The sequence below is a fragment of the Centroberyx gerrardi genome, chromosome 8 (genome assembly GCF_048128805.1).
Source record: "Centroberyx gerrardi isolate f3 chromosome 8, fCenGer3.hap1.cur.20231027, whole genome shotgun sequence".
NCBI classification, from domain to species: Eukaryota; Metazoa; Chordata; class Actinopteri; order Beryciformes; family Berycidae; genus Centroberyx; species Centroberyx gerrardi.
The window spans coordinates 26,111,517-26,125,147 of NC_136004.1; the positions used below are offsets into that span (position 1 = coordinate 26,111,517).

General features: G+C 43.2%; 1 protein-coding gene across 2 annotated transcripts in view; it reads left to right on the top strand.

The window, feature by feature from the left end:
- gak (cyclin G associated kinase) overlaps positions 1–13,631 on the top strand; it is a 37,821-nt gene that overhangs the window by 21,571 nt on the left and 2,619 nt on the right. Inside the window, exons 12-28 of one of the 2 annotated variants that reach the window (XM_071897670.2) lie at positions 1,522–1,571; positions 2,037–2,185; positions 2,402–2,524; positions 2,873–3,006; positions 4,070–4,264; positions 4,594–4,711; positions 5,001–5,080; positions 5,828–6,021; positions 6,863–7,024; positions 7,481–7,647; positions 7,882–8,143; positions 9,081–9,287; positions 9,927–10,064; positions 10,892–10,978; positions 11,334–11,663; positions 12,105–12,253; positions 12,661–12,837. In XM_071897670.2, coding sequence (XP_071753771.2) covers positions 1,522–1,571; positions 2,037–2,185; positions 2,402–2,524; positions 2,873–3,006; positions 4,070–4,264; positions 4,594–4,711; positions 5,001–5,080; positions 5,828–6,021; positions 6,863–7,024; positions 7,481–7,647; positions 7,882–8,143; positions 9,081–9,287; positions 9,927–10,064; positions 10,892–10,978; positions 11,334–11,663; positions 12,105–12,253; positions 12,661–12,837 — 2,722 coding nt within the window. The remainder of the gene's footprint in view (positions 1–1,521; positions 1,572–2,036; positions 2,186–2,401; positions 2,525–2,872; positions 3,007–4,069; positions 4,265–4,593; positions 4,712–5,000; positions 5,081–5,827; positions 6,022–6,862; positions 7,025–7,480; positions 7,648–7,881; positions 8,144–9,080; positions 9,288–9,926; positions 10,065–10,891; positions 10,979–11,333; positions 11,664–12,104; positions 12,254–12,660; positions 12,838–13,631) is intronic. The other variant, XM_071897671.2, reaches the window with a different exon arrangement.

The window sequence follows — 13,631 nt, forward strand, 5'->3', positions numbered from 1 at the left end:
AATAAATATTAAGATATAGTCAGTGGAAAAAGTAAAGGGGCTGTGCGCTAATCTTGCTTTGTTTTTGCTGTTGTCATTGTTCTAACATGATTAAAACAGAAGCTGCCTGTTCTTTTGCTTTAAGTTTTTGCTGTGAAACCCAGTGTCGCCTACTTTCTACATCAGTCAATGATAAATAAGTCTTAACAGCAAGGTGGCAGTCAGTACTAAGTAGGGAGGCCGTCCTTCAACAAGAAGGCCTGGGTTTATTCCAATGTGACAGCAAGCATCTGCCCTTCTGAAATGTCCTTGAGCTTTAGTTCATCGCCCCGATACTTAAGCTACAGACTACAGTTTAAATAGATGTAGCTGTTACACTTGTTTTAAATCAGTAGTCCTGTTGAAACGGAAATTGATGAATGGTGCATAGATATCAATATCTGGATATCTGGTATCCGGAGGCCGATACCAAGCTAAAATATTAGTACCCATCTGAAGCCCAATACTGTTTATTTATAATTTGTTGAAATGCTTGTTAATTGGTTCCCTACAAAAACAGGTTTGATTAGATTAATACTCATTTAAAATGTTTTTTATTTATTTAAAAGACTTTAAAAAGTGCTTTTAAAGCAGGCTTTGTGGAACATTTAGGGGTTCTTCAGCTTGCAACCATAAGGGAAGTCCAGATGGTTGCGTGAGGAACGCTTTTATAACGGGTTCATGAACCTTGATGGTAACAACCGGGTACATATCAGAGTTCTTAAAGGAACCCTTTAGGGATATTTTTCCGGTGAGGAACTCTCAGGTGCTTACCGGCTCTTACAGAGTATTGTACTTGTGTTATTGAAGTGTTATTGAAATTTGCTCTGGTTTTTTTTTGTGTAAAAGTCTGTAGCAGCAGCTTGCCTAGAGATAGTTATGGGAAACTATAGGAAGATGCAAAACTTAGTAATTGTTTGGTAAACAATTGAGTCCACAATTTTTTTGTCTCAGCCACATTTACCAGGTCAGAGTGTTCTGACCTCTGAGGAAAAACTATGATGAAGGATTTTTAGCTCAGCCTGTTACATATTTGTGGAACATCCTTCATTAAAACCAAATTTGGTTGGAATTCTGTAATGTGGTATCCGTGATGGAAGCCCCCCTCCATACATCTATCATGCATGTCTACTGCAACATTACTGCAAATCATTCTTTCTCAAATGATATAAAGTAGAACAAAATTCGTATGTTGTAATACAAAACTTTCTTGTCTCTGAACCAGCTGGTTACAAGGCTGTTCCTTGTAACTTTTGGCAGCAGAAAAGCAAGCAAACCTTGATCTTTTTCAGACAGTTCCTCTTGGGGATTGATTGCAGCAGTAGTTCAACACGCTTGCAGTAAAAAAAGTTGGACTTCTTTGGTTACATCTGTGTTGTCTCCCAGACCTTAGTCAACCCGTTTTATTATTTAGATAGTGTTTTGTGTTTTCTGCTCCCTACTATGTTGTATACCTACTGCAGATAAGTTTACAAGTACGCCTTTTTTTGCTTTCTCTAACAGCTACGCCAAAGGGGACCTGGATATTTCATACATCACCTCCAGAATAGCAGGTAGGGGTGGTAACTCCCATTGATCAGTCCGGACATCAGTCTGGATGGTACTAGAAGTGAAAGAGGGTGTGGCAGTTGGCTGAAAAGCAGTAGGTCATTTGTCCTGTAACTGTTACTCCAGTGGGGGCCAGTAACAATCACAAATATCGGCATTCTGAATTACACTGATGAAAATAACATTACCTGACCTCCTGGAGTAAAACTAATATGAACTAATCCCATCCAGACGTGTCTTAAGTAACAGTCATGGAAAACGATTTCACAGTTTAAGCACAGTTGAACATTTCAGGAAAAAGATAAACAATATTTAACATCTGTTGCATATTTCCGTGTGTGTGTGTGTGTGTGTGTGTGTGTGTGTGTGTGTGTGTGTGTGTGTGTGTGTGTGTGTGTGTGTGTGTGTGTGTGTGTGTGTGTGTGTGTGTGTGCGTGTGTGTGTGTGTGTGTGTGTGTGTGTGTGTGTAGTCATGTCATTCCCAGCAGAGGGGGTCGAGTCGGCGATAAAGAACAACATTGAGGACGTTCGTCTGTTCCTGGACTCGCGTCACGCCGGCCACTATGCCGTCTACAACCTCTCCAAACGATCGTACAGGCCTTCACGATTCCACAACAGGGTATGAAGTGTGTGTGTGTGTGTGTGTGTCTGTCTGTGTCTGTGGATATGTACGCACATGCACATAAAGTTGGAAAGTTTGTCTACTCTATCAGCCACTTTGGCAATCAGCCGTTATTTAGAAGTCATATTCTATTCTAAAAAGAATAGTATATAGTGGATAAAAAAGTTTGTTTCCTTCCTGTGTGTGTGTGTGTGTGTGTGTGTGTGTGTGTAGGTTTCAGAGTGTAACTGGCAGGCACGCCGTGCGCCCAACCTCCGCAATCTCTACAGTGTATGTAAGAACATGCACCTGTGGCTCAAACAGGACCAGAGGAACATCTGTATAGTACACTGTCTGGTTAGTAGTTCTCTTCTCTTCTCTTCTCTTCTCTTCTCTTCTCTTCTCTTCTCTTCTCTTCTCTTCTCTTCTCTTCTGCATAAAGAATGGCATGTTTTGGGGTCAAGAGTAGAAGGTAGTAGAAGGCTGAGTCAACTTCCACATGAATAAAAAAAACTGGCGGGCTGACACGGCACCAGTACTCTGTAATAGTAGTGACTGTAGTCCCTCCTTATGTATTTATCCTTGGAGAGGGGGAAGAGGAAGTCAAGGACGAGAAGTAAGAAGAATATGAGAAGAATAAGGAAGGTGAGGTTGACGGTTGCAACATCATGTTTTCATTGTCTCTCTCTCTGTGTCTGTCTGCAGGACGGCAGGGCAGCGTCGGCTGTGGCTGTGTGTTCTTTCCTGTGTTTCTGTCGTCTGTTCACCACAGCTGAGGCTGCGGTCTACATGTTCTCCATGAAGCGCTGCCCGCCTGGCATAGCTCCCTCACACAAGAGGTACACACACACACACACACATCATGAGGCTCAGGAAGGGGGGTGTGTTCAATGGAGCAGGGGATTGTTACAGTAGTGTCCAGATCCTGCACACACTAATGCAAATCAATTGCTGGTAAAAATTAGATTTTTGTGGATTAATCACCTTGTTATATATTTTGCCCATAACATATAGATTTGATGCTGGTTGAGGTTTTAAATTTCTTTGTCTCATTAAAAATACAATACAATACAATTTTCAGCATTAAGCTTATTCAGAGAGACTTACAACAAGTGCAACAGTAGAATAAGCTTTAGATCACCAAAATTACAAGCAGCACAGAATGATCATTTAAGTGACAGCTTTAGAAAAAGGAGAGAGGAGAGATATAGAAGTTGTTTTTTTTTATTACTCAAATTTTTCCAAATCTGGCAGTAGACCATAAATCACTGGTTTATGCTGGCATGCTGCCATCTTTGACCAAGCCAGCTGAGCTGGGATTAACTCTTGTGTTAATGCATTACTACTGATTGGCCAAGCTGACTACAAGATAGCCGCTAATGTTAGATTACTTTTGATTGGCCAAGATGACTACAGGCTAGCCACTAATGTTAGATTACTTCTGATTGGCAAAGATGACTACAGGCTAGCCACTAATGTTAGATTACTTCTGATTGGCCAAGATGACTACAGGCTAGCTGCTAATGTTAGATTACTTCTGATTGGCCAAGCTGACCACAGGCTCTTGGGGACTTGTATACTCAAAATGCCTCTGATGTGAAGAACTTACACAGAAGTACAGATGGACATAAGCATGTGCATTCATGAACACACACACACACACACACAGTTAACACAAAGACACATGGATTTGTGCATTACATGCATTTGCAGACATACACACATAAAATCACTAGCGGTTCTCAACCTAAACGAGTTCACCAGTAAGTTTTATTTCCCCTTTTTGGAGTTTTTTACCTAACAAACGCACAAACACGCGTTTGTACGTAAGAAAGATATTTTTCCTCTTTCTATAAACATTCCATGATCTTGATCTTGTTTTTGCTTGGCTGTTTTTTGTAGGTACATAGAATATATGTGCGACATGATGGCCGAGGAGCCCATCATCCCCCACAGCAAGCCCATAATAATTCGCTCCATCGTCATGACGCCCGTGCCGCTCTTCAACAAGCAGCGTAACGGGTGCAGGCCGTTCTGCGAAGTTTACGTCGGAGACGAGAGGGTCCTCACCACATCGCAGGAGTACGACAAGATGAAGTAGGTTCATACACACACAGAGGGATGGATGCCCGTACACACTCAGCAAACACACATACTCAAACATGACTAGTGTAAAAGTCCCCCTTCATGCATTTATCCTGCGTCTGTCCTGCGTCTTCATGTATTGTTCCAGTGGAGCTGCTCAGTGGTCAACAGTAGAAGATGTGGTTGCACTGGGCAGCTCCCAGGTATGAATGTGTGTGATTGTATGAATGTGAAGCAGGGGGTTGCTGAAAAAGAACAAGCAGCTTTCCCTGGACAAATGAAGATTAAAAAAAAACCTCTGTCCTTTCCTGCACTTTCTTTCTCTTGCTCTCACTCTCCAGGGATTTTAAGATGGAGGACGGGAGAGCGGAGATTCCTCTCAATGTGACAGTCCAAGGAGACGTGCTGGTGGTGATCTACCATGCCAGATCTACGCTGGGAGGACGGCTTCAAGCAAAGGTACGCGCACACACACACACACACATGCAGTCAAGCTGGAATGCGACTAATGTTTCACAAATACCATCGACATCAACTGCTGTGACATAACTACCTGTATGTGAAAAGGTAAAGGGACTTTTCATGAGCCATGGTGGAAACCTGTTAGTGTACTTTTGCACACATTGTAAGTCAACCTGCATAGAGGTGTCAGCTAAATGCCTAATATGCAAAATACATTTTTAGATGGATGAAAGGTGAACAGTGATGAATACATGCACATTGAACATTGAAATTTATTTTGTTTCAGATGGCATCCATGAAGATGTTTCAGATCCAGTTCCACACAGGCTTCGTCCCCAGAAACGCCACCACTGTCAAGTTTGCCAAGTACGTACGCAATCTGGGGCCGCACAATACACTAGAACGGATGACATCATCATCCATTCACTGCTGCAAGTTTCAAACTTCCTAATGGCTAGCACCTGCTGTTTTTATCTGAGAGACGTGCCAGTTGCATAAACTCAGTTTAAGACTAAGCCTTAGACTGGTCTTAGATTCTCAGGTTGGACTAGGCTAATTAAGATTGTCTGTTACTTAAATATTACGACTGACTTATTTTGAGGTAGGACAGTTAGCCACCTTCCCCCTGGCTAATCTTGAGTTAAGAACTTTGTTGTTATGGCAACAAGTCGGCCTAACTGTCAGAGTGGGAAGTTTAAATACTGAAGCTGTTTCATACAAGATGGCAAATCTTTGGTTTTTGGAAAGAGCCTGAAGAAGAGAGTGTTTAAATAACCTATTAGAGATCTACAACAATCAACAAGTAGTAAGATCAGGTAAATATAAGAGTCCATAGCAAGTTTGGCTTAAAGTCACATTTAAGTAAGACTACGTCTATCTTTGTGCAACTGGCCCTTTCCGACAGCCTATTTTGTAGGCAAAGGTCTTAAGATGACTCGCAACTTTTATGGTAACGTTAATAGTAAGTAGTGAACATAAATACTTCTTTACTTTCATGTCAGCATTCATTTTGTCAGCATTTTGTCATTTTCACAAACTCTTTTTCAAATAAAACAAAAATTAAAATACTCTCTCCTTTCCTCCCTCTTTCCCAACCCTTTGTTTTCCTGTCAGGTATGATCTGGATGCCTGTGACATCCAGGAGAAGTACCCAGACTTGTTCCAGGTCAACCTGGACATCGAGGTGGAGCCCAGGGATCGACCCAGCACCAAGACCCCTCCCTGGGACGGCTTCCACACCAAGGGCCTCAACCCCAAAATCCTTTTCTCCTCTCGGGACGAACAGCAGGAGATCCTCAGCAAGTTCGGTAGGTGGTGTTCACCTGACATAACCCCTGTCTCCATTAGCTCTGTTCAGCACAAGCTGGGGTTAGGTGTGTCATGGTATGGTTTGCTTTAGTCTGTGTCTCCATCTATGAGCAAGCTGGCAAAAGAACAGCAGAATTTGAAAATAATGAGCGCCTTTTGCACACCACAAAATAGCCTTAAATTTAAGCACCAAGAGTGAAAGAGTGAAACAAACCACAGACAGTCGTGTCATTGTTGTTCTTCCAATATCTTACTCTGAGAAACAGACACATTTAATTCCACCAACTATTAAAACCAAATGTTGCACAAAACGTTTCCAAAATATACAGGAAATTTTCTGTTTAGGATCTTTCATTTTGGGGCTTGTGGGCAGCTTGACCCAGGTCTAGGTCATGTAATATAACCCAGGTTGTGTTAGATGACCTGCTCTGTGGTCCAGCCTGGTTTAGCCAGGTTTCTAAAGACAGTGGAGACACTGGCTTTGAGCCAGACCGGCCACAGCCTGGCTAAACCCCGGTCAGTGGAGACAAGGCAGTAGTGAAACCAATACTTTCCATGAAATTTGAAAGATGCCTGAAGCAGCCACGACGCCTGGTGACTTAAAAGTGATTTTATTTCCCATATGTGTTATGTATGCATTTTGTTGTTGCCATTCTCTTCCATGTTGAGATTTGATATCATTTGGTTACTGCTCCTCAATTCACTTATGTATCTGTCATTTTCATTCTTTTTCTCTTCTAAGCCCTTTTAAGCACCTTGGTAGCACATATTTTCTGTTACTGTTCAGTTTTTATCATTTGTATGCACAGACAAGCTATACCTTCCATCCTAACCCCCCAGGTAAGCCGGAGCTTCCCCGTCAGCCAGGTTCCTCAGCCTTTTACGACTCCGAGTCGCCCCAGCCGGCTCAGACTCCTGACGGCTCCAGCGTCACGGAACCAGAATCTCCTGTCAGCACCGATACCAACGCCAACAACTTCTTCCAGACCCTGGACTGGGAAGGTACTAGTGTTGTCACAGTATTGTCAGTACCAGCCAGTATCATGAGTTGGATTGTAAAACAATCAAACAAAATCAAACAAACAAAAAAAATCTATTCATAATGATGAAATCACAAGGGATAACACTTGAAATGGTTTAAAATGTAATTGTTACACAAGTAAACCTTGTTTTAGATTATTTTTCCTAACAAATAGCTATTAATAGCCATTGATAGTAGCTATAAAATGTTTCCTATTGGACACTGCTCTCACATACCATCAGCAAAACAGTACAGTTGCTTGAACGGAGAACAAGATAGTCTTAAGTCATCGGGAACATCATTTTCTGGTAAAATCTGAAGCAAACTTAATCTTTATTTCAAGATTTATGTCAAGTTTTTACAAGGATTAATGTCTGTGAGAGTGACTTTAGGGTGTCCTAAAACTTCCACTGACCAGTCTCTTCATTTATTTCCAGATGTGAGCGGCCACCACGACGCCTCAGACAGTCAGGGAGGCGGGACCATGGATGACCAGGAGGACCTGAGTGACCAATCAGAGGGAGAGTCCTACTCTTACTCTGCTCCCTGTGGGGAGCCGCTGTCACGTGACCCCAGCGAGCCGCTATTTGATGCTGACTTCGAGGTGGGGAAGGAGTTGGTTGGTTTGTTGAATGACTGATTCGTCCAGCTAAAACATAGGCAGGAAAATGTTATATATCATCAATACATGGCCCCTTTTTTACACCTGGCAGTAACATGCATCCTGGGTGATCGGACTGTGTTCAGACGGAGACAAAATGCATAAGATCCTGGTGTAAATGGCTTACATTTTTTCACTCATCCGTCCCATCCGTCTCTCTCTCCTTTCTCCCCCCAGACCCCCCCTCCTGCCCAGGAAGCTCCTGCCAGTGACACCGCTGACCTCTTGGGGTTGAACTCTGACCCTCTACCTCCCGCCACATCCTCCTCTTCCTCCTCCTCCGCTCCTCATCAGGGAGTCCAGGGAGGCCTGAAAACCTCCTCCAGCAACAGCGACCTCCTCAACGACCTGTTCGCCCCCCCTGCTGGTCACACTGCAGCGGTGCAGGAGGATTTGTTCTTCAGCGGGCCGCCTGGTGGAGCAACACCGGACCCCAAATGTAAGAGTCCACAGTGGCTGTTTATTGTCTTGTATTGCCAGTATTCATTCAAATGTACCATACAGTAAACAAATTAAGGGTTTCATTCCAAAAAGTGCTATAAATCCACTCAAATTAAAAAATGTAACTATTTAAGGCCTAAGGTGAGTCATGCCTTAATGCCTAATAAAAACGCATAATATCATTTACTTTCATGCCAGCAAACATTCTGCAAGAGAAAGCATCAAATTTTCCAAATGGTGGCCATCTCAATTTTTAACGAACCTCCTCCCTTGTTCATCTTTGGGACAACTAGGAGTAAAGCTCCAACCAAGTGTGCGGTTTTACTAAAGCATTCTTTTTGTTTCTAATGCAATGTAAACTGAGCCAATAATCACGGCAGGAAACTTAACTTTTCTCGCTTGCCACTTCCACTATTCTACCAGGCAAATATGATTTTGAGAACAGTAAATGGACCTCTGAATGACGGTTGGTTGCCTGCCAAAGTGTCTGGTTGAGTAAACCGAATTTCGAGCCGCAACTAAATATATATACAGACAAACGCACACGGCGGGTGTTAATTTCATACCGTTCCAATAGTGGCTACATGTTGTGTTTCATAAAGTACATACGAGCCTCAGTTTCATCCCATGGCTTTGATCAGATAATCGGTCCATAGACCAACTGATGAATCCCCCGCTGAATAATGACATACATGTATAACCCATTTAAAATTTGTATATTTTCCATTTTATCACTATATGTGGTGCATCCATGTTCAAATGTATGCACTCTTGGAATGGTGCTTCGGATAAAAGTATTCACCAAATTGTTATCAGTTACACAGAAATGTGTTTTTCTTAAAATTATAATACTGAGCTCATGATTTAAAAAATAAAACCCTCCAATTATCCCCCGTCCTTTCTTCTCTCCCCCTCCGTGTCTCCGTGTCCCGCAGCCATGGGCGACCTGTTCGATCCGTTTGGGGTGGGCTCCGGCTCCGGCTCCGGCTCCGGTGCCGGTCCCAGTGTGGCTTCGTCGCGGCAGGCGTCGGGTCCTGACCTGTTCGGTGATTTGTTGGGTTCCGACAGTTCTGGCACCAGTGGGTTCGGTTCAGCTCACAGTAACCCCCCTTCTGTTTCCAATACCAGCCTCTTCAACCTCAGTAAGTGCAGCCAGTGTCTGCAGGTCCTGAAAAAGTCTTAAAATGTCTCAAATTATTATACAAATTTATTATTATTGTTATTTAAAATTCTTATCTAATTATTATCTAAATTCAAGGTCTGAAAAGGTCTTGAATACAGGTAAATAAAGCATTTTAAGTCTGAAATTCTGTTTTATAGGTCTTAAAACTATTGCAGTTTCTGGGTGCGTTGTTTTTCCAGTGACGGATGAGACACAGACCTCTATTCTCATACATCTACAGTTTTCATTTTCACATTCATTTCAGTTGTGATAATGATCATATTTAACCCTTACTGGCATTAAAAAGGTCTTACAAATATTAAATATAACTAATGAAAGATGGCTATACACCCTATGCTATCTCACGTAGCTGTACATAAAAACTGCCCCATGTTCCTCTGCCGCCTCATCGCATCTCAACATCTGCCAGGATGACACACACCTTCCTCCAGCTCAACAGCAAACAACAAAAACACTCATCTATAACTCTTCTCACCTTTGCTGGGCAAACTATCCTCCTTTCTTCCACAGGCACCGATCTGGGTGTCAGAATCTACCCTCGCCTGGTAATTGCAGCCAAACTTAACGGGTGATGCTTTGTGTGTTTGTGTCTTAACAGATAAGCTAGTGAATGACCCTCCTAAGATGACGTCATCGGCCAGCCAGCCAGACCTGCTGGGCGGGTGGGACAGCTGGGCCGCCAGCACCACCGCCGGCATGAGCGCCGCCACCAGCAAACCCAACTACACCAACACAGGTAGGTGCAGGAACATGTTGGGGTGTTTTTGGATGTGTATACACTTGTGCGTTCATTATGTGTTATGTATACAGGTAGGTCGAAGCGGTGTTCCTTGTTGATGTACACATACACACACACAGATCAGTGTTTCGCAGAGGTTGTCAGTTTACTTCGGCTGCGTCAGGACGGGGTTCATTGATGACTTGTTATTGACGTTTCATTTAACGAGCCCAGTGAGTGTTTCAGGCACTAAAGTCTCTCCATCTAGTATAAGCAAATGGCACTGGGAACATTAACTGACTATTATACTTCCATCTGATTATCGAGGCTGCGTTTCAAACTGCCTCTCCATTCAGTTTGCGTCGGCACAGACTCTCCGCGACTCAAAGGAGCACAGATGCGAAGAGCCTCAGGTGTAATGAGTTATGGTCACTGTAGTTCACTGACACGCTTTCAGCGCTTGGCAGCATTAAATCTTGATTGTTTGAAAACCACATAGGCAAGAACTGCCAGCTTCATGCATCACGGCACCTGTTCTATTCTGTTAAACACAGATAGCTGGTAAAAGACTGAAAATGGCTGGTGATTTTGGATGTACTAGCCACTATGTACTTACTGTATGTCACTACATGAGTTGTCGATATGTTTGTGCACCCAGTGTCACCAAGACAGTCATGTAGATTGATTGTTTTTTGTAAATAAAGTTATTCTAATTCTAAAACACATTCTGTTTCTTCCTCTGTGTGTGTGTGTGTGTGTGTGTGTGTGTGTGTGTGTGTGTGTGTGTGTGTGTGTGCGTGTGTGTGTGTGTGTGTGTGTGTGTTTGTGTTTTTGTGCGTGTGTAGCTCCTGGAGTGTCGTCTATCTCAAAGGCCAAGTCTCAGACCTTCGACCCTTTTGCCGACCTGGGAAACCTGGGCTCCAATTTACCAAGTAAGAGGCCTGCTCAGTTCTCAAGTCACCTGTAACAGTGGTAATGTGCCAGCAGTAAGAAGGGATCCAGGCAACAGGCCTGTCTTTGAGGGAGTGAGGGAAAATTTGGTTGTTGGCAGGTTACCAGCCATCACTGCCTTATCCTACAGTGAAAATTGTATTTGACTCGTAAATACAGTGGAAGTGGCTAGGAAACTTTGCAAGCTCAGTGGCTGGTGCACAACAAATTGTGCATAGATGGATAGATAATTAGATGGATGGGTGGATAGATAGATAGATACAGTAGATTGATACTAGAGATAGATGGACTGACAGATTATAATTTCTCCTAATTTTTCCCTCACGTCTTCTCCAGGTTCGTCCAGCGGTAGTTTTTCCGGTCCGACTTTCAGCACCAAGGCTCCTTCCGCCTCCTCTTCCTCCTCCTCTGCTAAACCTCAAGGCCAGTCCTGGCAGCCGGGAAGACCCGGCTCTGCCCAGAACAAACCCTGGAAGCCCACATCCGGATCTGGATCCGGATCTGGATCTGGTTCTGGATCTGGATCTGGATCTGGGTCGGCACCCAAAGCGCCGCCATCCTCCCAGCCTGCTGCAGGCACACAGGCCTCCAAACCCAATTACAACCTCAACTTCTCCAGCGTCATCGGAGGGAGAGAGGAGCGGGGCGTCCGCGGGCCTGGCTTCGGTAAGAAAGAATGAGTGGAAGTGAAAGGAATTGTTAATTTTATTTTATTTAGCCTTTACTTTACCAGGAAATCCCATTGAGATTCAAAATCTCTTCTCCAAGGGAGACCTAATCAATGTTAGGGCTGCACAAGTAATCATATATTGAGATTTTCAGTTTCCATAATTAATAATCATAGAATATTGATATATATTGGCAGTATAAAACATTCCATGTCATTTAGAATGTCTGCTGTAGTTGAAATTAGTCAAGATGTTGATATAAGATGCCGTCTGTGCAGTAAAATACTTTTTTTTTCTTCAGTTTATGCAGACTAATAATCGTGATTGGTGATCATGATCACAATATCTAATTATATATGATGATGGCTGTATGCATGTCTTTATTCCTACAGTATTTCTACATAATGGCTTCAATTGTCTGTACTGTGTTGTGATGCAGGCCCCAAGCCCAAGGTGAAGGAGGATGATTTTGAGGACCTGCTGTCAACTCAGGGATTTGCCTCTAAGCCTGATAAGAAAGGACCAAGGACCATCGCTGAAATGAGGAGGCAGGAGATCACTAAAGATATGGATCCTCTCAAATTACAGGTAACCAAACAGATACACTATGCGTACACACAACCCACACTTACACACACGCACGCCATTGGACAACCAACAGTCCGGGAAACCAAATCTTGACAGAGTGGAGGAATATTGGCAGTAGTGGCCAGAGTAGATTGGGACTTCCAAACCATGGTTGGTTACCTGCCAAAAGGGCTAAGGTAGACCAACTTACGAGCTTTTGGTTGGGGGATGATGTTAATATCCCACCCTGGGGACAATAAAGTCTTTAGCTTGAACTTGGAGCAGCACAGCCAAATGTTTGTTCAATTAAAAAATGGGGGGGATGCTCTAGTCAAAGTAGCTTCGGAGGTCGGATCAGGATAGTTAACCCTTTTCCATTACTAAAGGCACTAAAGGCCTGTTTAACTGTCTTGCTGTCCGTGCTGCAGATCTTGGACTGGATCGAGGGGAAGGAGCGTAACATCCGAGCGCTGCTGTCCACTCTGCACACGGTGCTGTGGGAGGGCGAGACGCGCTGGAGGCCGGTGGGCATGGCTGACCTGGTGACCCCAGACCAGGTGAAGAAGTACTACAGGAAGGCCGTGCTGGTCGTCCATCCAGATAAGGTACAGTATAACGTGCTGCCTCAACTTTTACTTTGAGCAAGAATAAAGCAAGCCACAGTGGCCGGTTCTGCGCTTTTGCCATTTTACCAGCCACCTAGGTTTTTAGAGGAGAATAGGCCATAATTTGTCAGCATGTGGTTATTGGTAATATCCCACTCTGCATTTAGCTGATGCTCTTAGCCCGACTTACAGAAACAGAGAGGCACATGAAAGTTTCTGGATACATGCTGTTGTAGGGATTGAACCTCGGACCTGCCGGCTGTAAGAGGGTCAATTCAGTTTCAATCAGCTTTATTGGCATGACAAGTAATACTTATGTTGCCAAAGCTTACATAAATAATGGTGACAAAAATAAATAATCATAAGCAAACAAAATTATTATAACAAACTGTAAGAATAACTGTAAACAAATGCCGTTCAAACTGATTATGTGACATAATACACAGAGATTCACATTAATTCTCATCTTGGTTCCATTGGCTGTCCCTCAGCTTATGGCAGATAAAGTAGAAATGTCTGGAATTTCACCTAATAGGTATTGTAGTTTTTTGTTATTTGATAATGTTTCATGTTGACTGCGTTTCTGGATTATTTGGGGGGGAAATATGTCTTGTACTGTATGTGTTTGTATTGTGTCGTAGGAAGTGCAGCTGTAAGAGAGTGTTTTACCACTTGGCCATGCTTGTTAAAGGCAATTAAATAGTCTGTAAATGTATAAGATACCTTACATTGCACAAAATGGAGATTTGTCACCCAGACCCCTGAATCGTATATATACTGTACAGCAGGTTTTA